At 40.2% G+C, this 25,564-nt stretch overlaps 1 protein-coding gene across 3 annotated transcripts in view; it reads right to left on the minus strand.

The window, feature by feature from the left end:
* The window catches only part of NECAB1 (N-terminal EF-hand calcium binding protein 1), a 65,226-nt gene that overhangs the window by 29,108 nt on the left and 10,554 nt on the right, over window positions 1-25,564 (minus strand). For all 3 annotated transcript variants that reach the window (XM_067467368.1, XM_060775581.2, XM_060775580.2), the window contains exons 2-4: window positions 21,100-21,124; window positions 10,626-10,734; window positions 4,384-4,409 (exon numbers count right to left, since the gene is read on the minus strand). In XM_067467368.1, coding sequence (XP_067323469.1) covers window positions 4,384-4,409; window positions 10,626-10,734; window positions 21,100-21,124 — 160 coding nt within the window. The remainder of the gene's footprint in view (window positions 1-4,383; window positions 4,410-10,625; window positions 10,735-21,099; window positions 21,125-25,564) is intronic.

The raw sequence follows: 25,564 nt of genomic DNA on the forward strand, positions 1-25,564 counted from the left end.
AGCGTTGTCCGTAGACACCTCCAAGGTCATGTGGCCAGCATGACTGCAAAATGTGAATATGAATTATAAAAATATATACTGGGAACATAAAGATCTCTCCTCCAATTAGAGGATGATACAAGACCAATGCTGTGTAAAGCATGGTGACACTTTAGGTTCTTCTGCTTTCTAAGAACAGAATCAAAAGCTGATGCATGGACAAGTGACAAGAATGGTAGGCGACCTTCAGAGATTGAAGAGTCACACATGCCTTTTCTTGTATCTCTAAGGGATTCCTTGCCCCCTTCCAAATGTTTGTTTTAATAGACATTTTGTACCTTTTGGGGTACAAATTTCACCATCTTTTTGTCACTGCTGACATTTCAAAGGCTAGATGGGATTTCAAACCTACACATGGGTTTCCTCAAGTCTAGAACAGGGGTAAAATATGCTGCAATTGCTACAGAGACCACTTAGACAGTGGTTCTCAACCTGTGGGTCCCCAGATGTTTTGGTCTTCAACTCCCAGAAACCCTAAAAGCTGGTAAACCAAGTTTTCCAAAACAATTTAGTCTGGAAAACTGTGGGAATGGTGTCTGGATTGCAGTCCAGACATCAGAAATAGTGGGTTTATCCTGCACCTTCGAAGACATGGAATAAACCCACTATCTAATTAATTAGCTACAAACCAGGGTAGTCATAACACTTCACTTTCACCCTCTGGAATACACCTGAATACTTCCTAAATGGGTTTTCCTGGTTTGAAGCGAATTAATTCAGGATTGTCCAGGATGTCATCTGGACAGTCCCTCCTTGATTGTAGGAATTACTGCAATAAGTGGGCTGTCTGGATGCGCCCTTAGAGCTGCGACAACCAAAGTTGAAATTCCCACTCAGTCATAGAAAACGACTGGAGGATCTTGGGCAAGTCACACTCTCTCAGACTAAGAGATAGGCAAAGGCAAATCCTCTCTGAACAAATTTCACCAAAGAGGGAATAACACAAAGACACATGATAACAAATATACACACATAACAAAAATAGAAGTCAGATTCAACTGCCCAGAGCTTCTCAGAGCCTAAACAATGTTTTTTTAAAAGTATAAGCCAGACATCAACCATGGCATTTGACAAAAGAAACTGCTTTAGCTACACAAGTATGTCATATAATGCAAACCCTATGAGATGCAGAGAGAAACAACTAAAGCAGAACTTTTGTCTGCATGCACACTTTAGAAAGTATGACAAAATGAAATAAAAATAATAACATTGAAGAAACATTTAAGTATCTTCTAAAAATCTGAAATAACTTGTCCTTTTATTAAATATCAAAACTTAGTCAGAAACAAGATTGACAAAGCATACAAAACCATAAACAATTTTGTTACAGAAACTACATGAAGATGAAAAGAAAAAAATAGCTTAGCAGAGAATCCATGAAATTATTAAATGATCCAGACTTTTCTCCCTCTCGGCTGGAGAAAAGGGAGAGCATCATTCAATATGTGTGTATGGGTATAAATGTGCACATTGCTCATTACCCCTTGAGCAAATGAATATATTTCAAATACATAAGTAGAGGGAGAGAAATTAGAAGAGAAGGAAATTAAATATGGAAATGATATAGGATTTCAGAATGGCTGAGGAGAATTACAAGGCCAAAGCAAGTGGGGTGATATGTGTGTAAAAAATGCTACTGATGAAATCTATTCTAAGCACAGGCTAAGCATCCCTTATGAGGAATTCTGAAATTCAAAATACTCCAAAACTTTCTACATGGTTGAAATAGTGACACCTTTAGTTTTAGATGGTCCAATATACATAAACTTTGTTAGATGCACAAAGTTATTTTTTATATAAAATGACCTTCAGTTATATGTATAAAATGTATATGAAACATACATTTAGACTCCAAGATATCTTATTATGTATGAATATACAAATTTATTTATTTATTTACTTTATTTAATTGGCATTGAATGTTTGTCATATATGTGTACACTGTAATCTGCCCTGAGTCCCCTGCAGGGTGAGAAGGGCGGAATATAAAAGGTATAAATAAATAAATAAATAAATAAATAAATAAATATTTGTATCCCACCTTTTTTTTTTTACCCCGAGGCAGACTTAAGGCAACTTTACATATGGTAACTATTCAATGCCTTTGGACAACAAACAGAATAAACGTAAGTTAAAAATTAAAATTAATATTAAATGCACATTAAAACATAGAAAACATTGCATTCAGTATTAAAATTATGCCAACCTGTGTCATAATCCAGGGCCGCTTCAAAGATCAATTGCATGTATTTCGAGGCTATTATTGCACTATAGATTAATATCCAAAGGCTTGACCCCAGAGCCAGGTTTTCACTTTCCTCTGAAAGCCAGGAGGAAGGAACTGTTTTAATATCACTGGGGAGTGAGTTTCACAGCCGAGGGGCCACCACTGAGAAAGCCTTCTATCTTGTTCCCACCAAACGTGCCAGCAACGGAGATGGGACCGAGAGAAGGGCCTCCCCAGACGATCCTAATCTCAGCGATGGTTCATAGGAGGAGATCTGTTCAGACAGCTAAACCATTTAGGCTTTTATAGGCTAAAGGCAGCCCTTTAAATTGTGCCTGGTAGCAGACTGGCAGCCAGTGGACCTAACGCAACAGAAGGGTTATGTTCTCCCTGTACATCGCTCTGGTGATCTACCTAACTGCTGTCCATTGGACCATTTGAAGCTTCCAAAACAGTCTTCAGAGACAACCTCACACTGAATACAGGCATTCCAAAATAAAAAAGCGTCCAAAATCCAAAACAGTTCTGGTCCCAAGCACTTCGGATAAGGGATACTCAACTTTTTTGATATTCATTTTTGGCGCAGATCTTTTTTTAATCTCAAACTTTTACAAATGAATGTCAGCTGACCCTTCTCTTGCCATTTCTCATTTTTTTCAAGTTAAGGGCTTTTGAAAAAAAATGCTTGATTATAATGGCCTGGATGGTCATTATGTGAGGAAGGAAGCTCTTTGTGGAGATGCTGTTGTTAACATGGATAGATATTTATTTCCAGGATTTTTTGAATTTTTATCATTTCATACTGAATAGAAAATATATATCTTAGAATGAAGGGTTTGGGCAGAGATATTATTATTATTATTATTATTATTATTATTATACTACGTTTATACCCCGCCCTTCTCACCCCAATGGGGGACTCAGGGCGGCTTACAGACCATGGCATACAATGCTGCACTACACATATAAAAATAAACATGATATATCAATTTAAACAATTAACATATCAATTTAAACATACAGTAATAAACATGACATATCAATTGAACCATTTAAATATGAATACAATAAAAAGCTTAAAAGCAAACATTCAATCCCAACCAAAGTGGGCTGATGACATATCAATTAAACAAGCAATTAAACAATTCAATAAAAATACAATATATGAAATATACAATATATGGATATGGAATAGCAAATAAACTCTTCATTGACTGACATGGAAAATATGGCTGCTGCTTTTTCCATGTAATGGTGAAACTGAAATATCTATGGTAATATGACATTCATTGTCTTGTTTTGTAATCATTGTTTTGAAACAGGTTTATTATTTCTTATTCAGAACTCTGAAAGCCAAAACATGAAATCCAAATGTATTTAAAATATTGTGCAGAAAATTACTTTTAGGAGATGTGTATAAGGTGTATTTAAAACATAAACAAATTTTGTGTTTAGATCCCATCTCCAAGATATCTCATTATGTAAAAGGTTTCCCTTTGACATTAAGTCTACTTGTGTCCAACTCTGGTGGTCAGCAAGTTCAGCGGCTCAGCGGTTTAACCCACTGCACTATGAAGGGCGCCTCTCATTATGTACATATATGCAAATACAAATATTCCAAACTCCAAAAACAACCCGAAATCCAAAACGGTTCTGGTACTAAGCATTTCAGATAAGGGACACTCAACCTTTATATGAAGAGAACGGTCAGTGTGTTTCTTAAATGGCTGTTTGGGTCCTGGCCAGAGCTTCCACCCATGGATATGATCTAACAGATCATACAATGAAAGATGTCTAGATTAACACAGCTTTAAAACTCCCATTCAAATTGCAATGAATGGGAATTCCTGAAAACTGCAAACAATGAGATAAATATATATGGAAAGTACATTTAACTCTGCACTATTCTCTCATCTTATTTTAATTAGCAGTAATGGCTTGTCCATCTTTCGCAGCTACCTTAAGTGCCACTAGCCCCTGCATTATATGCAGTTAACTGGGGCTCTTGAAAATGATCTCTTCTGGATACAGCAGGGTCTCTTTGTTGGGATCCACCAACTTGTAGCACCCCAAGAAGTCATAAATGGGTCCTTTATTCAAAGTCAAAGGTCACTTACCAAACAGTTCTTCAGTGTCAAGATTGCTGAAAAGAAAAAGAGATTGTAATATGAGTCGTGTGTTGTTATCTGAATATACAGGGTTAGTCAAAATGCATAGGCCAATAAGCCATTCAATTGAATGGCTTATTGGCCTATGCATTTTGACTAACCCTGTATTTGGGATCCAAAGTATTTATGGCATCATTCTAAGTCAGTCTGGCTTTGTCAGGGATTAAGAGCACCCACTGGCTATAGAACAAGACCCAGCTTTAAGTTTTTTTAAAAAAAGATAAAGGTAAAAGTTTTCCCCTGACATTAAGTCTAGTTGTGTCCGAGTCTGGGGGGGTGGTGCTCCTCTCCATTTCTAAGCTGAAGAGCTGGCATTGCCCAAGGTAATGTGGCCAGCATGCCTGCATGGAGCGCCGTTATCTTCCTGCAGAAGCGGTACCTATTGATCTACTCACATTTGCATGTTTTCAAACTGTTAAGTTGGCAGAATCTGGCCCTAACAGTGGGAGCTCACCTCACTCCCCAGATTCATACCACTAACCCTTCGGTCAGCAAGTTCAACAGCTTGGCGGTTTAACCTGCTGTGCCACCAAGGGTCCCCAGCTACAGGTAGACTACAGAAAACCAGTGCAGACTGAACCATTGGACAATGACTCTGGAGACCTGGGTTCAAATCCTCATTCAGCCATGGAAATCTATTTGGGGTAAATCACATTCTGCTGGCTTCATAGGAAGGCAGCCAACTGGTGATGCAATGGGTTAAACCCTTGTGCCAGTAGAACTTAAGACCAACAGGTTGCAAATTCAAATCCGGTGAGCTCCTTCTGTCAGCTCCAGCTCTCCATGCCGGGACATGAGAGAAGCCTCCCAGAAGGATGGTAAAACATCAAAACATCCGGGCATCCCCTAGGCAACATCCTTGCAGATGACTAATTTTCTCACACCAGAAGTGACTTGCAGTCTCTCAAGTTGCTCCTGACACGGAAAAAGAGGAAGGCAAATGTAAACCCACTCTGAGCAAACTTACAAAGAAAACCCCATGATATGGTTGCCTTTTTCCAACCACAGAAATGACTTGAAAGCACAAAACAAGAATAATCTGCCTGGTAAGCAGGAACACCTAATTGATATTTCCCTGCTTGGGGTTTAGGAACTATAAAAAGGGCAATAAAGCAACATAGCTTTGCAAATTTAGGATCATCACTTTTGGCCACCAAGTTGGAGAGTGGGGCAATTAATGTTGGTAATGAGGGGATTTCCTAGCCAGTAGATTGCCAGGTTCATGTAGCCCAACCCTGCATGAAGCAGGTTGGTACAATTCCAGCATCTAAATCAGATGAAGAACTTTGCACCATAAGTTTAAAAAAAGTTGGAAAAATGAGGAAAAGCAAGGCTCATTGTTAGTTGTCATCTTTCAGTTACCTGTCACACAATGATGTTCCCAAGGGCCCAAGAACACTGAATATTCTCTTTACAACCTCTTGGCTGCTTCTTATTTTGGTGAACAATCTTCTTTTTTGACACATTTCCATCAAGGATGCCATTTTAAAAGCAATTTCTGTGCAGATGCAAGACTTAGCTATCAAGTATCCTGAAATCTAAAAGGAGTCACATCTTATAAGGGAACAGGGAGAGAGCTCCTTTGGCAGATGCATAAATTCAGAAGTAAATGTACACTATTACCATTAAAATAGTTTTCTAGAGGGGCAGGATGAGAGTCCAACAGTATTGACAGTCAACCTAAAAAATAAAACACAGCACCCTCTGGCATTACCACTTGTGCCATGCAATGAATACATGGAGAATATATGTAAAACACCAAGGCAGGGAAGCAGAAGTGTAAACTTAGTCACCACATGCTTAGTCACCACATCTCCTTGCCTATATAACCTTGTTGTGTTATTCTGTAGGGGAAACAGCGTAATCCGCCTCTTTCATGGACGATAGCTCTGAGGTGAGAGGTTGAATGCCGCAGCTGGTATTAATAAATGTAATTGGTGCCGCTTAGTAAAGGAAGGATGCAGAGCCAGTCTGTGCCACCTGAGCCCCAGATCTCTAATTGTGATGCCAACTCATCTGAAAACAGAATACTTAACTCTGCATTGGCGAAATGTTGAAAGATGTGGAACACCATTTTTTTCTAATTTGCATAGTCTTGCCCCACAATTGAAGGGAGATGTTGACAAGCTGGAATGTGTCCAGAGGAGGAGAGTGACTCAAATGATCAAGGGTCTGGAGAACAAGCCCTATGAGGAGCGGCTTAAAGAGCTGGGCATGTTTAGCCTGAAGAAGAGAAGCCTGAGAGGAGACATAACAAGGACCATGTATAAATATGTGAGAGGAAGTCATAGGGAGGAGGGAACAGGCTTGTTTTCTGCTGCCATGTAGACCAGGACACGGAACAATGGCTTCAAACTAGGGAAACAAGATTCCACCTACACATTAGGAAGAATTTCCTAACAGTGACAGCTGTTCAGCAGTGGAACTCTCTGCCACAGAGTGTGGCGAAGGCTCCTTCTTTGGGGGCTTTTAAACAGGCTGGATGGCTATCTGTTGGGGGTGCTTTGAATGTGATTTTCCTGCTTCTTGGCAGGGGGTTGGACTAGATGGCCCACAAGGTCTCTTCCAACTCAATAATTCTATGATTCTATAACTATTAAAATCAGTACTTGCCAATAAATTCTTCTGCTTGGCATTTCACCTGAATCCAAAATTAACCCTGAATATTGAAGTGGTGCTAAACATTAAATAGGCAATTGCTTCTTTCAATTTGTGTTTGGCAGCCGTTTTCTCTGCACTTTAGCCTTGGCCTGAGTTAATATCTCCCTCCACCCCACCCTCCATCAGCACTTAAGGGCTTTTCACAGACGCATGAAATGGAGACATTTCAAGTGGAAAAATGCAATAGGCATGACTTTCACAGTGGCTGCATCACTGTATCAGAAGCCCTGTTGGATTTCTGCTGGTCGAAGGAAGAAAACATAAGAATTGAAGTTATATTCCAAAATAATACTTCCTATTACAGTAGAGTCTTGCTTATCCAACATAAATGGTCTGGCAGAATATTGGATAAATGAAAATGTTGGATAATAAGGAAGGCCTTATTAAGGAAATGCCTATTAAACGTCAAATTATGTCATGATTTTATGTTTTACAACAGAAAAAGCAGTTCAATACACAGTAACATTATGCAGTAATTATTGTATTTACAAATTTAGCACCAAAACATCACAATGTATTGAAATATCTATGGATCTGGGGGGAGGCAGACTGCATTGGATAATATTGTCATATGTTCTGTAGTTGTTGGTGATGGAAGGGTTAATGTGAGTATTAGTTCTAGAGGGTTTGGTAATTGGGAGTTCATGGGTGAAAGCAATTAGGGGTGGAGGTGTGCAGGAGATGGGTTGCAGCTAGGTGTTACTGGATTTAAGGAGCTAACCTTGAGACTGATCTTTGGGAGAAAAGTATCTGTTGTATTTTGGTGGTGGATGCTGCTGGTTTTTCCCCCAGGCCTGTTGGATTTTTTGGTATCCTGACCTATCTCCTGTAATCTTGGCATCCTGGAACCTTGAATCTTTGGACTGGCTTTTGACTACGGTATAGACTCTTGATCCTTGGACTTTGTTTATTGAACTCCCGGCATTTGACCACTGGACTGGACCCATTTGACTATGGAGTTGTTTTTGCTATCAGTTTTTGTTTATTCCGTGGCTGGGTGCTATCTTTATGTTTTATGTTTTGGTTTATTAAAACAGCCAGCAAGTAAGTGCTGCTTTAATTAAACTGTTCGATAAAACTGGGAGTTTGGTTCATCTCTACCTAAATAAGGTAGAACCATGGCAACATGACAAATACAGAACGTTGGATGCATGAAGCTTGGATAAGCGAGATGCTACTGTACTAGTGATATCTTACACATCCTCTGTAGAACCCGAAACTATGGGTTCCACTGAATTCAGTGAGTCTTATTCCCAAGTAAATGTACAGATTTGCAGCTTTCATGAATATGATTGGAATCCATCATAGGGAAGGGAAGGATTATTATGTACAGGCACTGTTTGCAGGATTCCACAAAGGCAAATTGAAGGCTATGAACGGACTCTACTAGTAGACTGAAAATAGCAATTTAGAGCGTAATCTGTCACACATACTGATAGTCTACAGACTACCAGACATACACTAAGCTTATATAATATTCTTACTCAACTGATGTCACTACCTAGTTTTGCAATAAAAGGCTATGTCAGTCATGCAAACTCAGCACTGTTTCCATTATATGATTGTTGCACTTGTTCTTTATACCTCTCATTAATGTTCCAGCTGGTATTTTATTTACAGAATGGGTTCAAATGTTATAGTATATAGGTCAGAACACTTTGTATGTGTCTGGGCTTACTTGACATTTCTAAAAGCTTCCAGCATTTTCTGTGTCTAAGCAGATAACTTTCTGCATAATGGTTCTGTCTTACTTGGAATTAGATTCCTCTTTGAATCCCATAGGCACTTGGTTGGCCACTGGATTCTGAATTTCAGTGCTCTTCTTCTAGTTGGTGGACAAAAACTTTTCTTTATATCCTGCTCTTTTCCATATAAAAACTAGAGCAAATCTCACCACACATACAAACAATAGAACTAAAACAATCTGGAATATGTACAATCCTCTTAAATAAATCATTAATTTAAAGTAATTAAATACACATTAAAATTTTGTCCATTGCAATACTCCAACCATATTAAAACATCTTAAATCAAGAAATAGCTTCCAAAGATCTACAGAGATATTTGCAGGAACACCTCAGTAATCGAGAATCCAAAAGTGGCAGGCTAAAACCTGGAACCTCCATCAGTAACTGAGAGTAGATGAGAAACTCCCTCCTGGGCACACAGAAGTCTGGGTGATTTGTAAAATGCTTTTTTAAATCATGTCAGAAGCGACTTGAGAAACTGCAAGTCGCTTCTGGTGTGAGAGAATTGGCCGTCTGCAGGGATGTTGCCCAGGGGACGCTCGGTTATGTTACCATCTTATGGGAGGCTTCTCTCATGGCCCCTAATGGGAAGCTAGAGCTGACAGATGGATTCTTGTGGATTCAAACTGCTGACCTTCAGGTCAGCAATTCAGCCGGTACAAGGGCTTAACCCATTGTGCCACCGCAGCTCCATTTGGAAGGTGCTGAACAGGCTGCACTCTGGCACCACAAGTTGCAGAGCCAATCTTAAAAAACGGGGCTACAAAGTGGAGTCTACGGCATGCAAGTGTGGAGAAGAGCAAACCACAGACCACTTACTACAATGCAGTCTGAGCCCTGCCACATGCACAGTGGAGGACCTTCTCACCAGGGACACACCAAATGGACAGTTTCTGGTCAAAGGAAATTTAGCATAATGCCAAGTTTTTAACTTTATTTATGGTTTTTAATACATTATAACTGTATTCCCAATTTGCTTCTGGCACAATAAATAAATAAATAACCATATTAAAAGCTGAAGACCTGTTTAAATGGAACGGTGTTGGTCTGCTGGGAGAAGGAGTGGTAAGAGATATGCACAAGACCTCATGCAAAACAACAGATGTATTCTAAGATTTGTATTGCATTGGAGAGCGGTTTAAGTAGTGATGACTACAGCCCAATTCCACCATGGAAAGGTTTTCTAAAATAATATTTTTATAACATGTCATGTCTCTGTTTCTGTTCTTCTCAGAGCTGAAAATCAACTTTTCTGCTGCTCATATTTGGGGTGTAATATGAAATGTACTCTCCAGCAAAATCTCAAAAAGGACATGAGAAAAAAGAGTTTCAAAAAGAGATGCAGAAACATGCATGGAAATTTAGAGCACTTGTCCCCATCCTCCATATACTTTTGACTTCAGTTCCCAGGGTCCTTAACCATTGGTCATGCTGGCTAGGCCTTCTAGGAGATGAATTGAAAACATCTGGCAGACCAGAGTATGAGAATTAACTGATATTTGGGGGAAAGGTGCAGAATAGGACTTTTCTATTGGGACATATATTAATAAGGAAGTCAAAATTTGGAAGCTACTTGTGAGCAATAAATTTATTAGCTCAATTTTTCCAGTGAAATCTTCACCCAAAACCACATCAGAGGCACTGATTCCCAGCCAAAGAATGCATTCATTCATATATTGTTAGCAAGCAGTGCTTTTCCAGATAGATCCATATAGCAAAACCACATGGCCTTTCCAAGGAAACCATATGCCTTCAAAGACTTCCCCAATAAATCCTACTCACTCTGTCTTATGCGCATCGATGGTGTGAAATAACTCATGCAGCTCCTCCCTGTGTAGGATCCCATCAGCAAAGTAGGCTTTGAATTCATCAAAGGATAATTTGCCATCATCTGAAATTAAAGAAACAAAAGAAAATTTGATTATACATTGAACCAGGCCTGCCTTTTCAAATGGGATTTTTAAAAGACTGCAGGATTTCTAATTTGTGTGTGTGTGTGTGTGTGTCAGGAGCGACTTGAGAAACTGCAAGTCGCTCCTGGAGTGAGAGAATTGTCAATCTGCAAGGGCGTTGCCCAGGGGACACCTTGATGTTCTGATGTTTTAACATCCTTGTGGGAGGCTTCCCTTATGTCCCCGCATGGGAGCTGGAGCTGACAGAAGGAGCTCATCCATACTCTCCCCAGATTCAAACCTCTGACCTGTTGGTCTTTAGTACTGCTGGCACAAGAGTTTAACCTTAGGATTTCTAATGATTCAATGTTTACTTCCCAGAAAATGTCATTGTTGCTTTCAGGTCTACAATCTACTAGTCTTTTGCACACTTTGGTCTTGAATCATTTTAGGTTTTTTTTTAAAAAAATGCTTAAATTTGTCTTATATCTAACTGCCAGATCAAATTTGGGGGCAATTCAGAGAAACGTAAGATACAATCAAAACTCTTTTACGGTGCATATACTCTGAAATGAATGCGGTTTGACACCATTTAACTATTATGGCTGAGTGTTATAGAATCCCGTGAATTGCAGTTTGGTGAGACACCAGCAGAGAAGGCTAAAGACATTGTAAAATTACAATTCCTTTGATTCCACAGCATTGAGTCATGCAGTTAAAGTGGTGTCAAACCAAACCAATTCCACAGTGTAGATGCACCTTCAGTGTCAATAATATATTCCTCTTGATAAATTCTTTCATTGAATATACTATGAATTCAAGTAATATATTGTCTATGCAACAAGTTTGTCTAGTTCGCATTTTCCACAATTTTGTGAATATTCTTTTTTTTAAAAAAAAATACACTTGAAACCTTAGTATGAATTTCTCATGCAAGAAGATATACAGATATTTCTCATGCAAGAAGATATACATTCACTTTCTCTCTGGGATGTTAGTGCAACATTTAAAAATTCAGGAAAAAATATCACTGCTTATAGATTACAAAATTAATTCACATTATTAATACATTTTGAACACCCCAAAATAATCCACATAGGTGGATTTGCTCTTTGATGTTTCAGTGTACACAAACAGTATTTCATGCACAAAATGATTAGAAATATCATAGAAAATTACCTTTAGGTTATATGTGTGTGTGAAATGTACATAAATTTTAGGTTTATAAGTTGGGTCCTATTTCTGATATACTGTATCTCATTATAGACATATATGAAAGTATAGATATTCCAAAATTCAAAAACACTTCTGATTCCAAGCATTTTAAATTAAGAGATACTCAGCCAATTTAGAAAATGAGTCATTGTGATTTTGGCAGGAACTGTCCTGCTATTCAGGCTGTTTATAATGGCTTGCAACAATATTTATTAACTTGGGAGCCTGGAATTCCCAGTCTCCTGTTTAGATTCATTAGTTGGAGGAGAATGGAGAACATTTTTAAGACTCCCTGGTAACAAAAAAAATGTTCCGCCAAATCCCTCAGGCCTTACAGCTGAGGCTGGCAACTGTGGGAAAATAATCAATGCAATATTCAACCAGTTCAAAATACATTAACCAGATTACCTGTTGGGAATGTATCCAACATTGGCTCCCTGTCTATTTCTAAGCACCAAATCGATAGGACTAAATTTTGTCATGTAAACCTTTGTGATGCAAATACTCTTCAAATCACGATGAACCAAATAGCAACCATTTTCCTTCCCTCTTTCTGTTTGGTGGAGTTATGAGTTTTCAAAATATATTAGTCATTTTACTTTTGCTGTAGTTATTGCTGCTTGAGGACTTTGGGGATGTATTTATCAAACCCTAGATTAAAAAGCACTGTTGTGGTCCAGCCAGATGAAGATGAGGGATTTGGGTGTTCAGGGCCTGATGATTCTGTAGGTGAGCAAACAGAGGGGTTTTTAGAGCAAAATAGTTCTGTAGATGAGGGAACAAAGGGGGGGGGGAGGGTTCAGAGCAAAATGCTGTCGCTGAGACAGAGTGTGAAAGTGGAATCTAAGAGAGAGGAGGACAACATTAGCTCATCTGAGGGAGCAGCTGGCTTAAACAGAGATACCAGGCTGCTTCTGAGGGGGCAGAGATTCAGGTGAAGGAAAATCCATGAGAAAAAGAGGCAGAAGCATGCCTCTCAAGAGCAAAGGAATGTGTTCATGCTTTGCAGTCCTTAAATTAGTGAGAGAACTCTTAGGATTTTAGCTCAAGCAACATCGCTACTGGAGTGAGGAACTCCTGTTTAGTTCCTAGTTCATGCCTTAGTTCAAGACCCAAGATTCATGCTCAAGTTTTTCTCCCTGTTTTATGGATTTACCTTTGTATTCCTTTATTTATTCTTGGATTTTTATCTTTCCATTTGCTTAAGGTGCCTTTGGCCCTTCTTATATGTGTATTACTGTGTATTACCACAGTTGCTGAGGTGCAACAAGCTGAGGTGCAACAAGCACCATCTTAACACAAAGTTCACACTGCGGAATTCGTTACAGCAAGATATTGTGACGAACACCATACTTACAAGAAATGATAAACTTTATGTCTTTACTAAATTGGGTTGGTAATAAGGTTGACCTCATGTTTTATTTTTATTTAAGAATCCACTGGTTCTCAAAAGAATGTGAAGAATTACAAAACAAACATAGAAATAAACAAGTTCACCACCCATCACCCAACCTCAAAGGGAAGTGAGGTTCTTCAAAGAAAGCGTCAGAAAACTGCCCACAAAACACCTGAAGATAAAACGAGCAGATTCCTTTTGAAATACTGAATCACATCTCAAACCACCAAAGGCTTCCTGTAACTACAAGAAAATCACACTTTCAGCTCCCCAAAATGTATTATCAAGCACGAGGCTCTGGTATTAGAAAATGATAAAGCATCCTTAGAGGGCTTTATCCAATTTCTTCCAGTAATTGACAAAGCAGAACATCCTCATTTTTGTTCTTTGATTCCTCTCAAAGTTCACCTCTTCTAGTGTGTTCATATGAAGAGGGATGATTCATGAAACAAAACCCTTTCCTGAAATGACATTTTCTTCATCCAGATGAAAGTTAACCAAATACAGTATTGTTTGTCTTGGCAACATAGCTTTCAAGAAATTATTTCACCCACTTTCGTGATCTTACATACTGTCACTAATGTGTTGCTTAGCATTTCTTAAGTAGCCATAGAAACCTATGTTCAACAAAACTTCCTTCACCTCACTCCCCCTTGGAGAATAAACGAAACAGTAAAATGCATGTTTTCTTTTAGACAAGAATGGCATTTATCTTTGACAAGTTATGCACAAACAGTGTACTCTGTAAAGTACTAGAATTTTCTCTGCAGGCTGCAAGGTAACACTCAGATCCTAACCATATTATCATTAAGTGCCATTAAGACAAATAGGTTCACTTAGATGAATGTACCTAAGATCCAAAGTTTCAGTAACCTAGTAATGATATATCTGTATATATAATAAAGAAGAGTGTTTGTTTGTATAGGACAGAGGGAGGAAAGAGGAAGGAAAGAGGGCGGAAGGTGTATGTGCCAGCGTTCTGATTGGCTGCCGCTGTGGTGCTATTTGCATATGGTCTCTGATTGGCCAGCTTCAATAGGAGCCCCTGGTGGAGAAGAGGGTTCATGGCAGAAACGGGGCATGACAGAAGGAAATTTGCATATGGTCTCTGATTGGCCAGCCTCAAATCCAACATTCTGAGATGAGAAAGAGAGGAAAGGAAAGGCCAAAGGGGGCTGGGTCAGAACACTCCCAATACAGACCGAAATAGGCACACAAAGCCCCCATCACCCACTCTACATCCTACTGCAGTTTGGAGGAGGATGAACCATGGATGATGGGACTTGCAGTACCACCAGTCACATTCTGAGACCACTGTTAACCTTATCCAATGACTGATCAGGACCAAACTTCGCACAGAGACCTCTCATGACCCACTGTACATCCTGGTGTGGTTTGGCCGGGGATGGACCATGGATTATGGGACTTGCAGTACCATTGCTCAATTCTTCATACCACTGCAACCCTCATCCAATTACCAATAAATACCAAACTTGGCACACTGAGTCTCCATGGTGCACTCTACATCCAGGTGCAGTTTGAAGGAGGATGCACCATGGGCGATGGGACTTGCAATACCTGCACTCCCTTCCTAAGACCATTATAACTGCCAACAATGATGGATCAGGACCACAATTTACACAGAGAGCCTGCATAACTCACTCTACATCCTGGTGCGGTTTGGAAGAATTTGACAATGGATGATGGGACTTGCAGTCACTTCACTCACTTCCTGAGACCACCGAGACCCTCGCCAATGACTCATCAAGACTAAACTTGGCACATGGAGCTTCAATGACCCACTCTACATCCTGGAGCAGTTTGGAGGATGACAGACCATGGATGATGGGACTTCAAGTACCTCCACTACCCAAGACTGCTGCAAAACTCATCTAATGACCAATCAAGACCAACGTTGGCACACAGAGCCCCCATGACCCACTCTACATCCTGCTGCAGTTTTGGAGAAGGGTGGACCATGGATGATGGAACTTCCAATACCTTCACTCACATTCTGAGACCTCTGCAAACCTCATCCAATGACGGATCAAGACCAAACTTGGTACATAGACCTCTCATGACCTACTTTACGACCTGGTGTTGTTTGGAAAAATTTGGGGATGGATGATGGGACTTGCAGTACCTTTGCTCACTTCCTGAGACCACTGAGACCCTCGCCAATGACTAATCAAGACTAAATTTGGCACATGGAGCTCCAATGACCCACTCTACATCCTGCTGCAGTTTGGAGGAGGACAGACCATGGATGATGGGACTTCAAGTACCTCCACTCCCTTCCAAAGATTGCTGCAACCCTCTTCTAATGACCAATCAAGACCACACTTGGCACACAGAGCCCCCATGATCCACTCTACATCCTGCTGCAGTTTGAAAGGGGATGGACTTTGGATGATGGGACTTGCAGTACCTTCACTCACTTACTGACACCACTGCCACCCTCATCTAATGACTGATAAAGACCAAACTTGGCACACAGAGCCCCCATGACCCACTCTATATCCTGCTGCTGTTTGTAGGAGGATGGCCCATGGATGATGGGACTTTGAAGTACCTTCACTCACTTCCTGAAAATAATGCTGCCATTATCCAAAGACCAATAAAGACCAAACTTGGCATACAGAACCACCATTACCCACTTTCTCTAATAACCCGGGCAACGCCGGGTCCCCAAGCTAGTTGAGAAATAAATATAGACATTTCCCCTTAATGTTTTAAAAACCTGTTGTAATGAAAAAGGTTGTTTCCTGAAGAAAGAACGTGTAGCAATAACCTGACTTCCAATGAAGTTTGCATGGGATCACTTTCACCGAAGAGCTTGAAATGGTTACTTTTTTGAAGCATAAAAAGATTTTTTACTTTTGATGTATTGTCGAAGGCTTTCATGGCTGGAATCACTCAGTTCTTGAGGGTTTTTTTGGCCTATATGGCCATGTTCTAGAGGCATTTCTCATGACGTTTCGCCTGCATCTATGGCAAGCATCTCCAGAGGTGAGGGTTTTTTTCAAAGTAAAAAAAAAACACCTCTCCAAAATAGCAGAAATGAAACAAACAAATTATCTCACTTATCTGCACTGCGACAATAGCTTTTCCTAGCTTGGAGAGGGCCACGTGTCATGTTACACCAAAGCTGAGATTTTAATGTGACAAAAAGGGTGGTTTCCATCCCCATTCAGCAGCACAAACACTGTTGAATACATAGGAATTCAAACACAGATTTGCAAAACTGGAAAAAGGAGGAATTATCTTTTCCCTCTGTACACGTGAAGTTCTTTAGACTTGCCTCTGTCTATGCCTTCTTTCACTTTTTTTACATAGTAGTTGGGAGTCACGATGATGCAATGGATTAAACCCTTGTACCAGCTGAACTGCTGACCTGAAGGCCGGCAGCTTGAATCAGTGGGACAGGGTGAGCTCCAGCTTCCCATGTGGGGACATGGGAGAAGCCTCCCACAGGATGGTAGTTATTTACGGCATTTCTATGCCACCTTTCCCAGCCTGGAGGTGACTCAAGGTGGCAAAACATTCAGGCATCCCCTGGGCAACGTCCTTGCAGATGGCCAATTCCCTCATACCAGAAGCGACTTGCAATTTCTCAAGTTGCTTCTGGCACCGAAAAAAAATAACAACATTGTAGTTAGGGCTGTCAGACTAGAACTGTGGACAGCTCCTGTATTTTTAATTCTTGTGTAAGTATGGGCATTTTAACAAACATTGCTTGTCACACAACCAGGTCACAAATCAAAACCTGCTGAAATTCCCTCTTCCATTGTTGTTGCGTGCTTCAAATCATTTACAACATATGGTGACTCTAAGGCTAATCTATCATGGGATCTTCAGGGAATGTGTGATTTGCCCAGCATTACCTCTCAATGGTTTTCATGACTGAATGAAAAATCAAACCCTGGTCCCCAGAGTCATCATCAATGCTCAAACTATTGCATTATTTTGACTTTTGTCTACATAACAATTCAAAATATAAGAGCCATCTCAACTTTTTACTCTGACAATCTTAATAGCAGTGTATATGTATGTATGAGCATGTTCATGCGATGGGTGATTGGCACCACAGAGCAGCAATAATGACAGCTCTTTATAAAGGAACATTCTTTCAGGTCAGCAGTTAGGGATCTCTGAGAAACTGTTTCTACTCCTTGTTCCTGGACTGTAAGCATCTGAAGTACACTATGGCACCTGATCCTTATCTGAGGCTGCAAACAGCTGGTTGGTGCCGTCCATCTCGAGAATGGTGCTCTGGGAGCTATTTCTTATGGAAAATTAAGAACACCAGTTTAGAACAGGTAATAAATACCCCAAATCAGTTCTCTAGTCATCTATCTCAGGAACAGGCAAGGTTGTCAAAGCTGCTGAGCATATCGAGGCAAAATAGCAAATGGTATAAAGGCACAGAAGGCAAGGCTTTATGAAGAGTCCGTGGTGTACAAAATGACATAGAGAGAAATGGAATGGCACAAAAGCTGCAGAGCAGAAGGAAAACTGAAAAATGATAATGTAGTCTTAAGTACTCACAGGGGAAGCTACTGAAGTAGGGAAATTATAAGATGAATACAGAGTACAAATCACTGATCCTCTGTCATGAGAATTCTACCAGATTCAAGCAATATATCAAGAGAAGAAAATCCTTATAGATATACAGTATCCAGTTCACCAGAGATGGCCAATGGTCTGGGCCCTCAGTGTTTGGAATTAGTATCTATTGCAGGTATGGGCAAACCAAAGCCTGGGGTCCAGATACGGTCCTTTGGGCTCTTTTCTCAGACCCTTTCTCTTTCCTTCCTCCTTCCCTTCCTCCCTCCCTTCCTTACCTCTGTCTTTCTCCTTCTATCCTTCCTTCCCTTCAGTCCGTCCTTCCTCCCTTCCCTATTTCCTCCCCCCTTAGCTCTTTCTCATTTGCATTCCTTCCTTCCCTTCCTCCCTTTCCTTACTTCTCTCTTTCCTCCCTCCATTCCCTTCCACCCTTCCTTCCTTTCAACCTTCTCTTCCTCCCTTCCTTTCTTCCTTCTCTTTTTCCTTGTCCTTTCCTCCTGGGGGATGTTTAGTTGAGAGAAGAGAAGGTAGAGAGAGAACATTGGAACCATGTTTCAAGATTTCAAAGGGTGACCCATTGAGGAGGAGGAGGGGAACAGCTGACTTTCTGCTACTCTGGAAACCAGGGCACAAGGAAGCAATGGTTTCAAATGGCAGGGAAAGAAATTTGACTGAAAAGATTAGGAAGAACTTTCTGGAGAGTGGCATAGTCTGCCTAGGATTGTGGTGGAGTCTCCTCTGGAGGCTTTTCCACAGAGGCTGTCTATCAGGAGTACTTTGATTGTGCTTTCCTGCATGGCAGAGGGTTGGGCTGCATGGCCCTTGGGGATCTCTTCCAGCTCTAGGATTCTGTCTCAGGAGTGGGCAATATAGAGTCTCATGGATAGGTTTGAACATTGAATAGCGGCTAGTGAAAAGAAGACATAAGCAATTCAAAGTGACAATGAATTGACCCAGACTCTGATTTTAACTGGCATGTTTTAACAACTGTTTATTTCACGTTCTGATTTAATGAATTTGTTGATTCTTTTTATTATTGTGATGGCACCAAATGGTGCTTGCTGTGAAGCCACCCTGAGTCCCCCTTTGGGGCTGTGAAGGGCAGAGTAACAAGTATGTGAAATAAATAAATAATAAATTGATATACTTTTACTTTCCCATCCATGACCTCATCCTGACCAAGGCCAACCCCTACTCCTCACTCCAATGCTACACCGAAACACCCATCAAAGTAAGAGTGAGATCATAGGCCCTCTTGTACTTTTGGTAGCTCAAGAGCAATTTGGTTCCACTCCATCACCAAATTGACTGAAAAATTAGAAAGCCCACCCTTGGATGCCTCCAAGTATATCAATGCTTTTGCAACACAACGTTCAGAAAATACATTCAGCTTTGTTTCTGAAGAGTGGAGTAGCCTGCAGCAGGCCCCAGGAGTGGACAATTCCTTCCAGAATTAAGAGGTTCTTAGACTAATTTGTCCAGAGGAAGCAATCTTTTCCCTCCTTCAGTTGTTTCCCTTTTTTCTTGGAACATAGTCATTTTCCCTTGAATAAAATAAACTATATTCACCTCATGTATTTGCCACCATCCCTGCTGTGCCTTTCATCTCTCCTTAATTACTGCATTTTCAATGCTTTGCCTTCAGGAATGTTATTGGAAAGAAATGTAAGCACAGCACAGGTGCAGCTTCTCTCTACTCAGTTTCTGTCTGCACTTAATAATTCTACTTTTCTGTGGCTTCTGGAAAGAAAAGATTTCTGCTTAGGGATAGGGTTGTCGTAAGTTGGAGCTGACATGAAGGCACATAACAACAAAACATTTCCCTGGTCTGGTGTAATTGAGATGTATTGGACTAATAAATTTTTATGAATAAGCATTGCTGTTGTGTGCCTTGAAGTCAAATCTAACCTGTTGCATATTTATCATAAGGTTTTCATGACAAGATTTACTCAGAGGAGCTTTGTCATTGTCTTCCTACAGACCCAGAGTATTTCCACTGCTAGCCCAATTCCAAAACCACTAAATCACACTGATTCTGTTTTGGATTACAACTCCCCATATTTCACAGAAAATTGCACTGGATAGACCACATCAGCTCTAGATTATTAAATATGGTTTTCTATAGGTGAGCAGATGATGACTACTAGATGGCATATGTTCTGTATCAGACACTAGAGCTGATGTGGTCTATCCAATACAATTTTCTGAATCATGACCACAAATAACCAAACCAAATCTAAAAACTGACAAAAAACTGATTAATAACCCTTTTTTATAGTAATGTTGGAGAGTGGTCCCTGATCTAAGTGGTCCTTGGTCAAGTGGTCCTCGGTTAAAAGAAGTTGGGAACCACTGATCTAAAGATTCCTAAATAGAACATATTAATCAAATTTTCAAAAGTTAAATCTGCAAATGTGGAAGGCCAATTGTACATGTAAAGCATAAGGTCAATGAACAGCATATACCATTAAATCCCTTTTGCCACACTCAGTGAAAACAGTTCACATTAGGAGCTAACTTTATCTGGAGGTCTACAATTTGGAGCAGCACAGAGAATGTCCCCTATTGTTCCCCCCCTAACTATATATGTAAGGGTTGGACAGACGGAGGATCTGCCCCCCAAATGATATAAAGTTCAGGCAGAATTATAAGGGGAAATATGATCTTTGTAGGAACTTTCTATCTGTATAATATCCTTTGGACTGAAATGGTACATTCATTCTGAAACTTATATTTTTCCTGAGTTTGGAAAAGGTACTTTTTTGGACTATAATTTATAGAATTCCTTGGAGGGCATAAACACTGGGCAATCCTGTTGTGGTGGAGAAGGATTATAGGTTGAATTGGAGAAAAAAGCATTATGCTTTCTCTAAATGCCCCTGCTGGCTGGAGAATTTTAGGAGTTTGACCCCCCCCCCCAAAAAAAACCCCACACCCCAAACCTTTTCCATGTTATTAACATATTATTCAGCCATCAGCTGAATAATATGATAAATTAATTCAATTGGGACCACCATACACTATCAGTACTGTAGAAAGTTTGTTCTGGAACAGATTCCTCAGTCACATATTATAGTGACTTATGAAGTCATAGTGGAAGGTGCAAGAAACAGAACTGTGTTCCACTGTACGTCTTACCATTTATTTATGTGATTCTTCCGAAACACAGACAAATCGTAGGACTTACCATTTTTGTCTGCTCTTCTCAGTATCTGAAAAAATAAAAATAAACAAGGTTTACAGATAGTTCTATGCAGCTAGGATAGATTGAGTCCATTGGGAGGACAGCACATTGTTTCATACTATAAATTCCATAAGTCTCGGTCAGTGTGGCTAACGGACAGATATGAGATGCGTAGTCTAAATTTGCTTGTGAGCATTAGGTTGCCTACTTTTCAGTGCAGCTAATACTTCTGAGGAAGATGAACTTTAGAAGTAACACTAAATCTAAAGTGCATCCAAACTGATTGATGTGCCAGTCTGATTGAGTTGTGGCATCCAACTACTGATTGTGCTATCATTCCTGCATCCTTTTGCTGTCACAGTAGGAAGCTGATATTTCATCCAGAGATATATTGAGTCACACATTGGATTCCTTATATGAATGCAAAGAACCCTAAGGACTGCTGTAATTCATCATTTAGAAATGTCGTGATGCCCACAAACAACTTCTAAATCATAGCTAGGTCTTTGTATGTTTTGCTAAAATTTGAAATGAATTAACAGACATCTTCAAACAATATCACAACTACTATTCTGTTTGGTTTTCATGGGATGTTCACCAAATAGTTATATAGCATTTCAAGTATTTCATTTTGCATATATTTGGTAATTAATATCAAACATTACTAATTAATGTAACAACTGACACACAGTGGTATTTACTGTTGAACAAGAAGCTGACAACTGACAGTTTATGTGGTTTTACATTTGTTGTTTTGTGGTTGTTTCCAACCTATGGTATTTATTTATGGTGTCAGGGGCAGCCAGAAAATTGTATTACATTTCTAACAGAACAAAACAAACAAACAGACAAAAATGTGCAAGCTTGGTAGTTGATTAAATGTCCTTTGACCAGTATCTGGCCACTTGGAGTGCCTCTGGTGTTGCTGCAAGGAGGTCCTCCATTGTGCATGTAGCAGGGCTCAGGTTGCATTGCAGCAGGTGGTCAGTGCTTTGCTCTTCTCCACACTCACATGTCGAGGATTCCACTTTGTAGCCCCATTTCTTAAGGTTGGCTCTACATCTTATGGTGCCAGAGCGAAGTCTGTTCAGCGCCTTCTAAGTCTCCCAGTCTTCTGTGTGCCTAGGGGGGAGTCTCTCATTTGGTATCAGCCATTGGTTGAGGTTCTGGGTTTGAGCCTGCCACTTTTGGACTCTCGCTTACTGAGGTGTTCTAGTGAGTGTCTCTGTAGATCTTAGAAAGCTATTTCTTGATTTAAGTCGTTGACGTGCTGGCTGATACCCAAACAACAGATGAGCTGGAGATGTCACTGCCTTGGTCCTTTCACTATTGGCTGCTTCTTCCTGGCGGATGTCAGGTGGTACAATACCGGATAAACAGTGTAATTTCTCTAGTGGTCCAACCTATGGTGACCCCAAAGAGAACCTATTCATCTCTTAGAGTGAGAGAGTAGGACTTATCCAAGGTCTCCTTCCAAAGTCCTAGTCCAATACTCAAATCACTATGCCACTTTGACTATTCCTATTGATTGGTTGCCAAAATCAAAACAATCAAAAGATGCCAAAATATCTGAAACAATTCAGTTTGCAAAGCAAACATTCATTCAAAATCTGATGCATGTTATTGTCTAGTACAGAACTGATAGAGAGGTGACTAATCCTTAATCAAATGCCAACAATCACTGTAGATCACCCTTCCCAAAACTGTGAGCCCCATCAGTAGAGAAAGCAGGGATAAGTACAAGATCTGCATCTGGTGCATTTTGGTGGCTTGTCTTGGAGTTACCTTCATTTGGTATGTAAACTAAAGAATAGGGACTTTGGAACTCTTTTTAAAGGGAGCACCTTCATATTAGCAGGATTCAAAGACATAGCTGTGTTAGCCTAGGGGTGCATCTACATCAGGCGTGAGCAAACTTCGGCCCTCCAGTTGTTTTGGACTTCAACTCCCAGAAATCCCAGCCAGTTTACAGGCTGTTAGGAATTGTGGGAGTTGAAATCCAAAATACCTGGAGGGCCAAAATTTGCCCATGGCTGATCTGCTCTGTAGAGTTAATGCAGTTTGTCATATCTTTGACTGTCATGGTTCGATGTTATGGAGGCCTTGGAGCTGTAGTTTGGTGAGGCATCATTGCTCATTAGCAGGGAAGGTAAACACCTTGTAAAACTACAAATCCCACATTTCCATAGCTTAGAACCATAGCAGTTAAAATTGTGTCAAACTGCATTAATTCTACTGTGTAAATACAACTCTAGTCTGCAAAAGCTTGTGCTGTTAACTTTATGCTCTTAATTTGTCTCTAATGTTCAACAAGATCCATTTCTATAATGGCAGGCAGGGCATTCTTTATTTTGCCAGCTTGTATTTACATTGACACAATAATGAAAACACAAACCCTGGGCACAGATATATAAACCTCACTTGCCCAGTTTCCAGATGATCTCACAACCTCTGAGGATGCCTGCCATAGATGTGGGTTAAACGTCAGGAAAGAATGCTTCTGGAACATGGCCATGCAGCCCGGAAAACTCACAGCAACCCAAAACACAGAATGCACAGCATTAAAATAACAATAGTCTTTTAAGTGAAACAAGGAAACAAACTGGCTACCATAAAACAAACTAATGAATGAATGTTACAAAATCAAGTAAATGTATTTATTTAGCTTTTAAAAGCTCACTACATATCAAACAAAGCCCAAACATATAAATGAATGGAAATGTTCCTACTTTGTTACTTTAAAAATATAATACAGGCAGTCTTCCCTTTCCACAATTCTGTGTCTATGGATCCTGCTATTCCCAGCTTGAAGATATTAAAAAAGCAAATTTCAAAATCAAATTTTGATATTGCCATTTTATATAAGGCACACCATTTTAGTACACCACCTTTTACAATGGGGCTTGTGCATTCATGGATTTTGGTATCCATGGTGAGTCCTGGAGCCAAACTTCAGTAGATAGCAAAAGCCGACTGTACTCTCCAAAAACATAAGACAATATTGTTCTACCAAGGCTGAGGAGTAAAGAATCAGGTGCAGGGCATAGTTGAGAAGGGTAAATGACCTGTCCCAACCCTTTTCAACCAATATCCTTAAATATACAGAATCTTTGAAGCCGACGGTGTACTTAGCGTGCCCTCCACATGTCCCTTGTAAACAAAGATGCACAGTTTAGATTGCAGGCAACCAACCTCTGAATGGAAGAACTGATCCACAAAATATATCCTAAATACAATCTCTCTGTTTGTATCTATTCTGGTATTGGAGACTACAACTCCCATCCTCTTCATCAACTTGCCTATTGAATCACGGAGCGTGATGAGACCACAAGGACCATCTGGTCCAACTTCACTCCATGTAGGAACACACAATCAATCTCTCCAGATAGATGGCCATCCAGGCTCTGCTTAAAAGCCTTCAGAGAAAGAGAAATGAGCATCACAATGAATATCACCACCACTATGAACAACACATGCCACTGTGGTCAGCATATCACCTTTGAATATGCCTTGCTATGAAAAGCCTGTGAAATTCATGATCCATTAGCTCTGTGTATTGTCGAAGGCTTTTCAGGCTACACAGGGAAGCAACTAAAATCCACAAGCATGTGAAGAATCTCAAAAGAAAGGAAGAAATCATGAAAATGAACAAAATCTAGCTAACAGTATTAAAAAACTCTAAAATTACAGCAGCAAAACAGCAGAGGAAACAACCAGGCACATTTTAACACCTCTCAACAAAAGGTTTTCCCAGGCTCAGGCAGGTCTTCAAATGCTAATGAAGGTGATCAGCTGAAATATTCACACCTAGCTCTAGCAGGGAAGAGCTCCTTGCCCCACCCTAGTCATTCCACAGATATATAAACCCATTGTCCTAATTCCAACAGACCTCACTACCTCTGAGGATGCTTGCCATAGATGCAGGTGAAACGTCAGGAGAAATGCCTCTAGAACATGGCCCTATAGCCCGAAAAAAACCCACAAGAACCTAGTGATTCAGCCATGAAAGCCTTCGACAATACATTAAAAAAACTCTAAAATCATAACAACAAATAAAGAACAGAACTCAAAGAAAGGGGAAGTCCAGACAAGAAACAGCAAGGGACAGCTAATCACCTCTCAACAAAGGATTCCCCCAGGCAGTAACAAGCCACACCTAAAAACTGTCAGGCCATCAAATGCTAATCAAGGTGGCCATTTACAACATTCATACTTGCCTCAAGCAGACAAGAGTTATTTCTTCCGCCCTGGACATTCCACTGATATAGTAAAGGTAAAGGTTTTCCCCTGACATTAAGTCCAGTCCTGTCCGACTCTGGGGGTTGGTGCTCATCTCCATTTCTAAGCCGAAGAGCCGGCGTTGTCCGTAGACACCTCCAAGGTCATGTGGCCAGCATGACCGCATGGAGCACTATTACCTTCCCGCTGGACCTACTCACATTTCCATGTTTTCGAACTGCTAGGTTGG

The sequence above is a fragment of the Anolis sagrei genome, chromosome 4 (genome assembly GCF_037176765.1).
Source record: "Anolis sagrei isolate rAnoSag1 chromosome 4, rAnoSag1.mat, whole genome shotgun sequence".
Lineage (NCBI taxonomy): Eukaryota > Metazoa > Chordata > Lepidosauria > Squamata > Dactyloidae > Anolis > Anolis sagrei.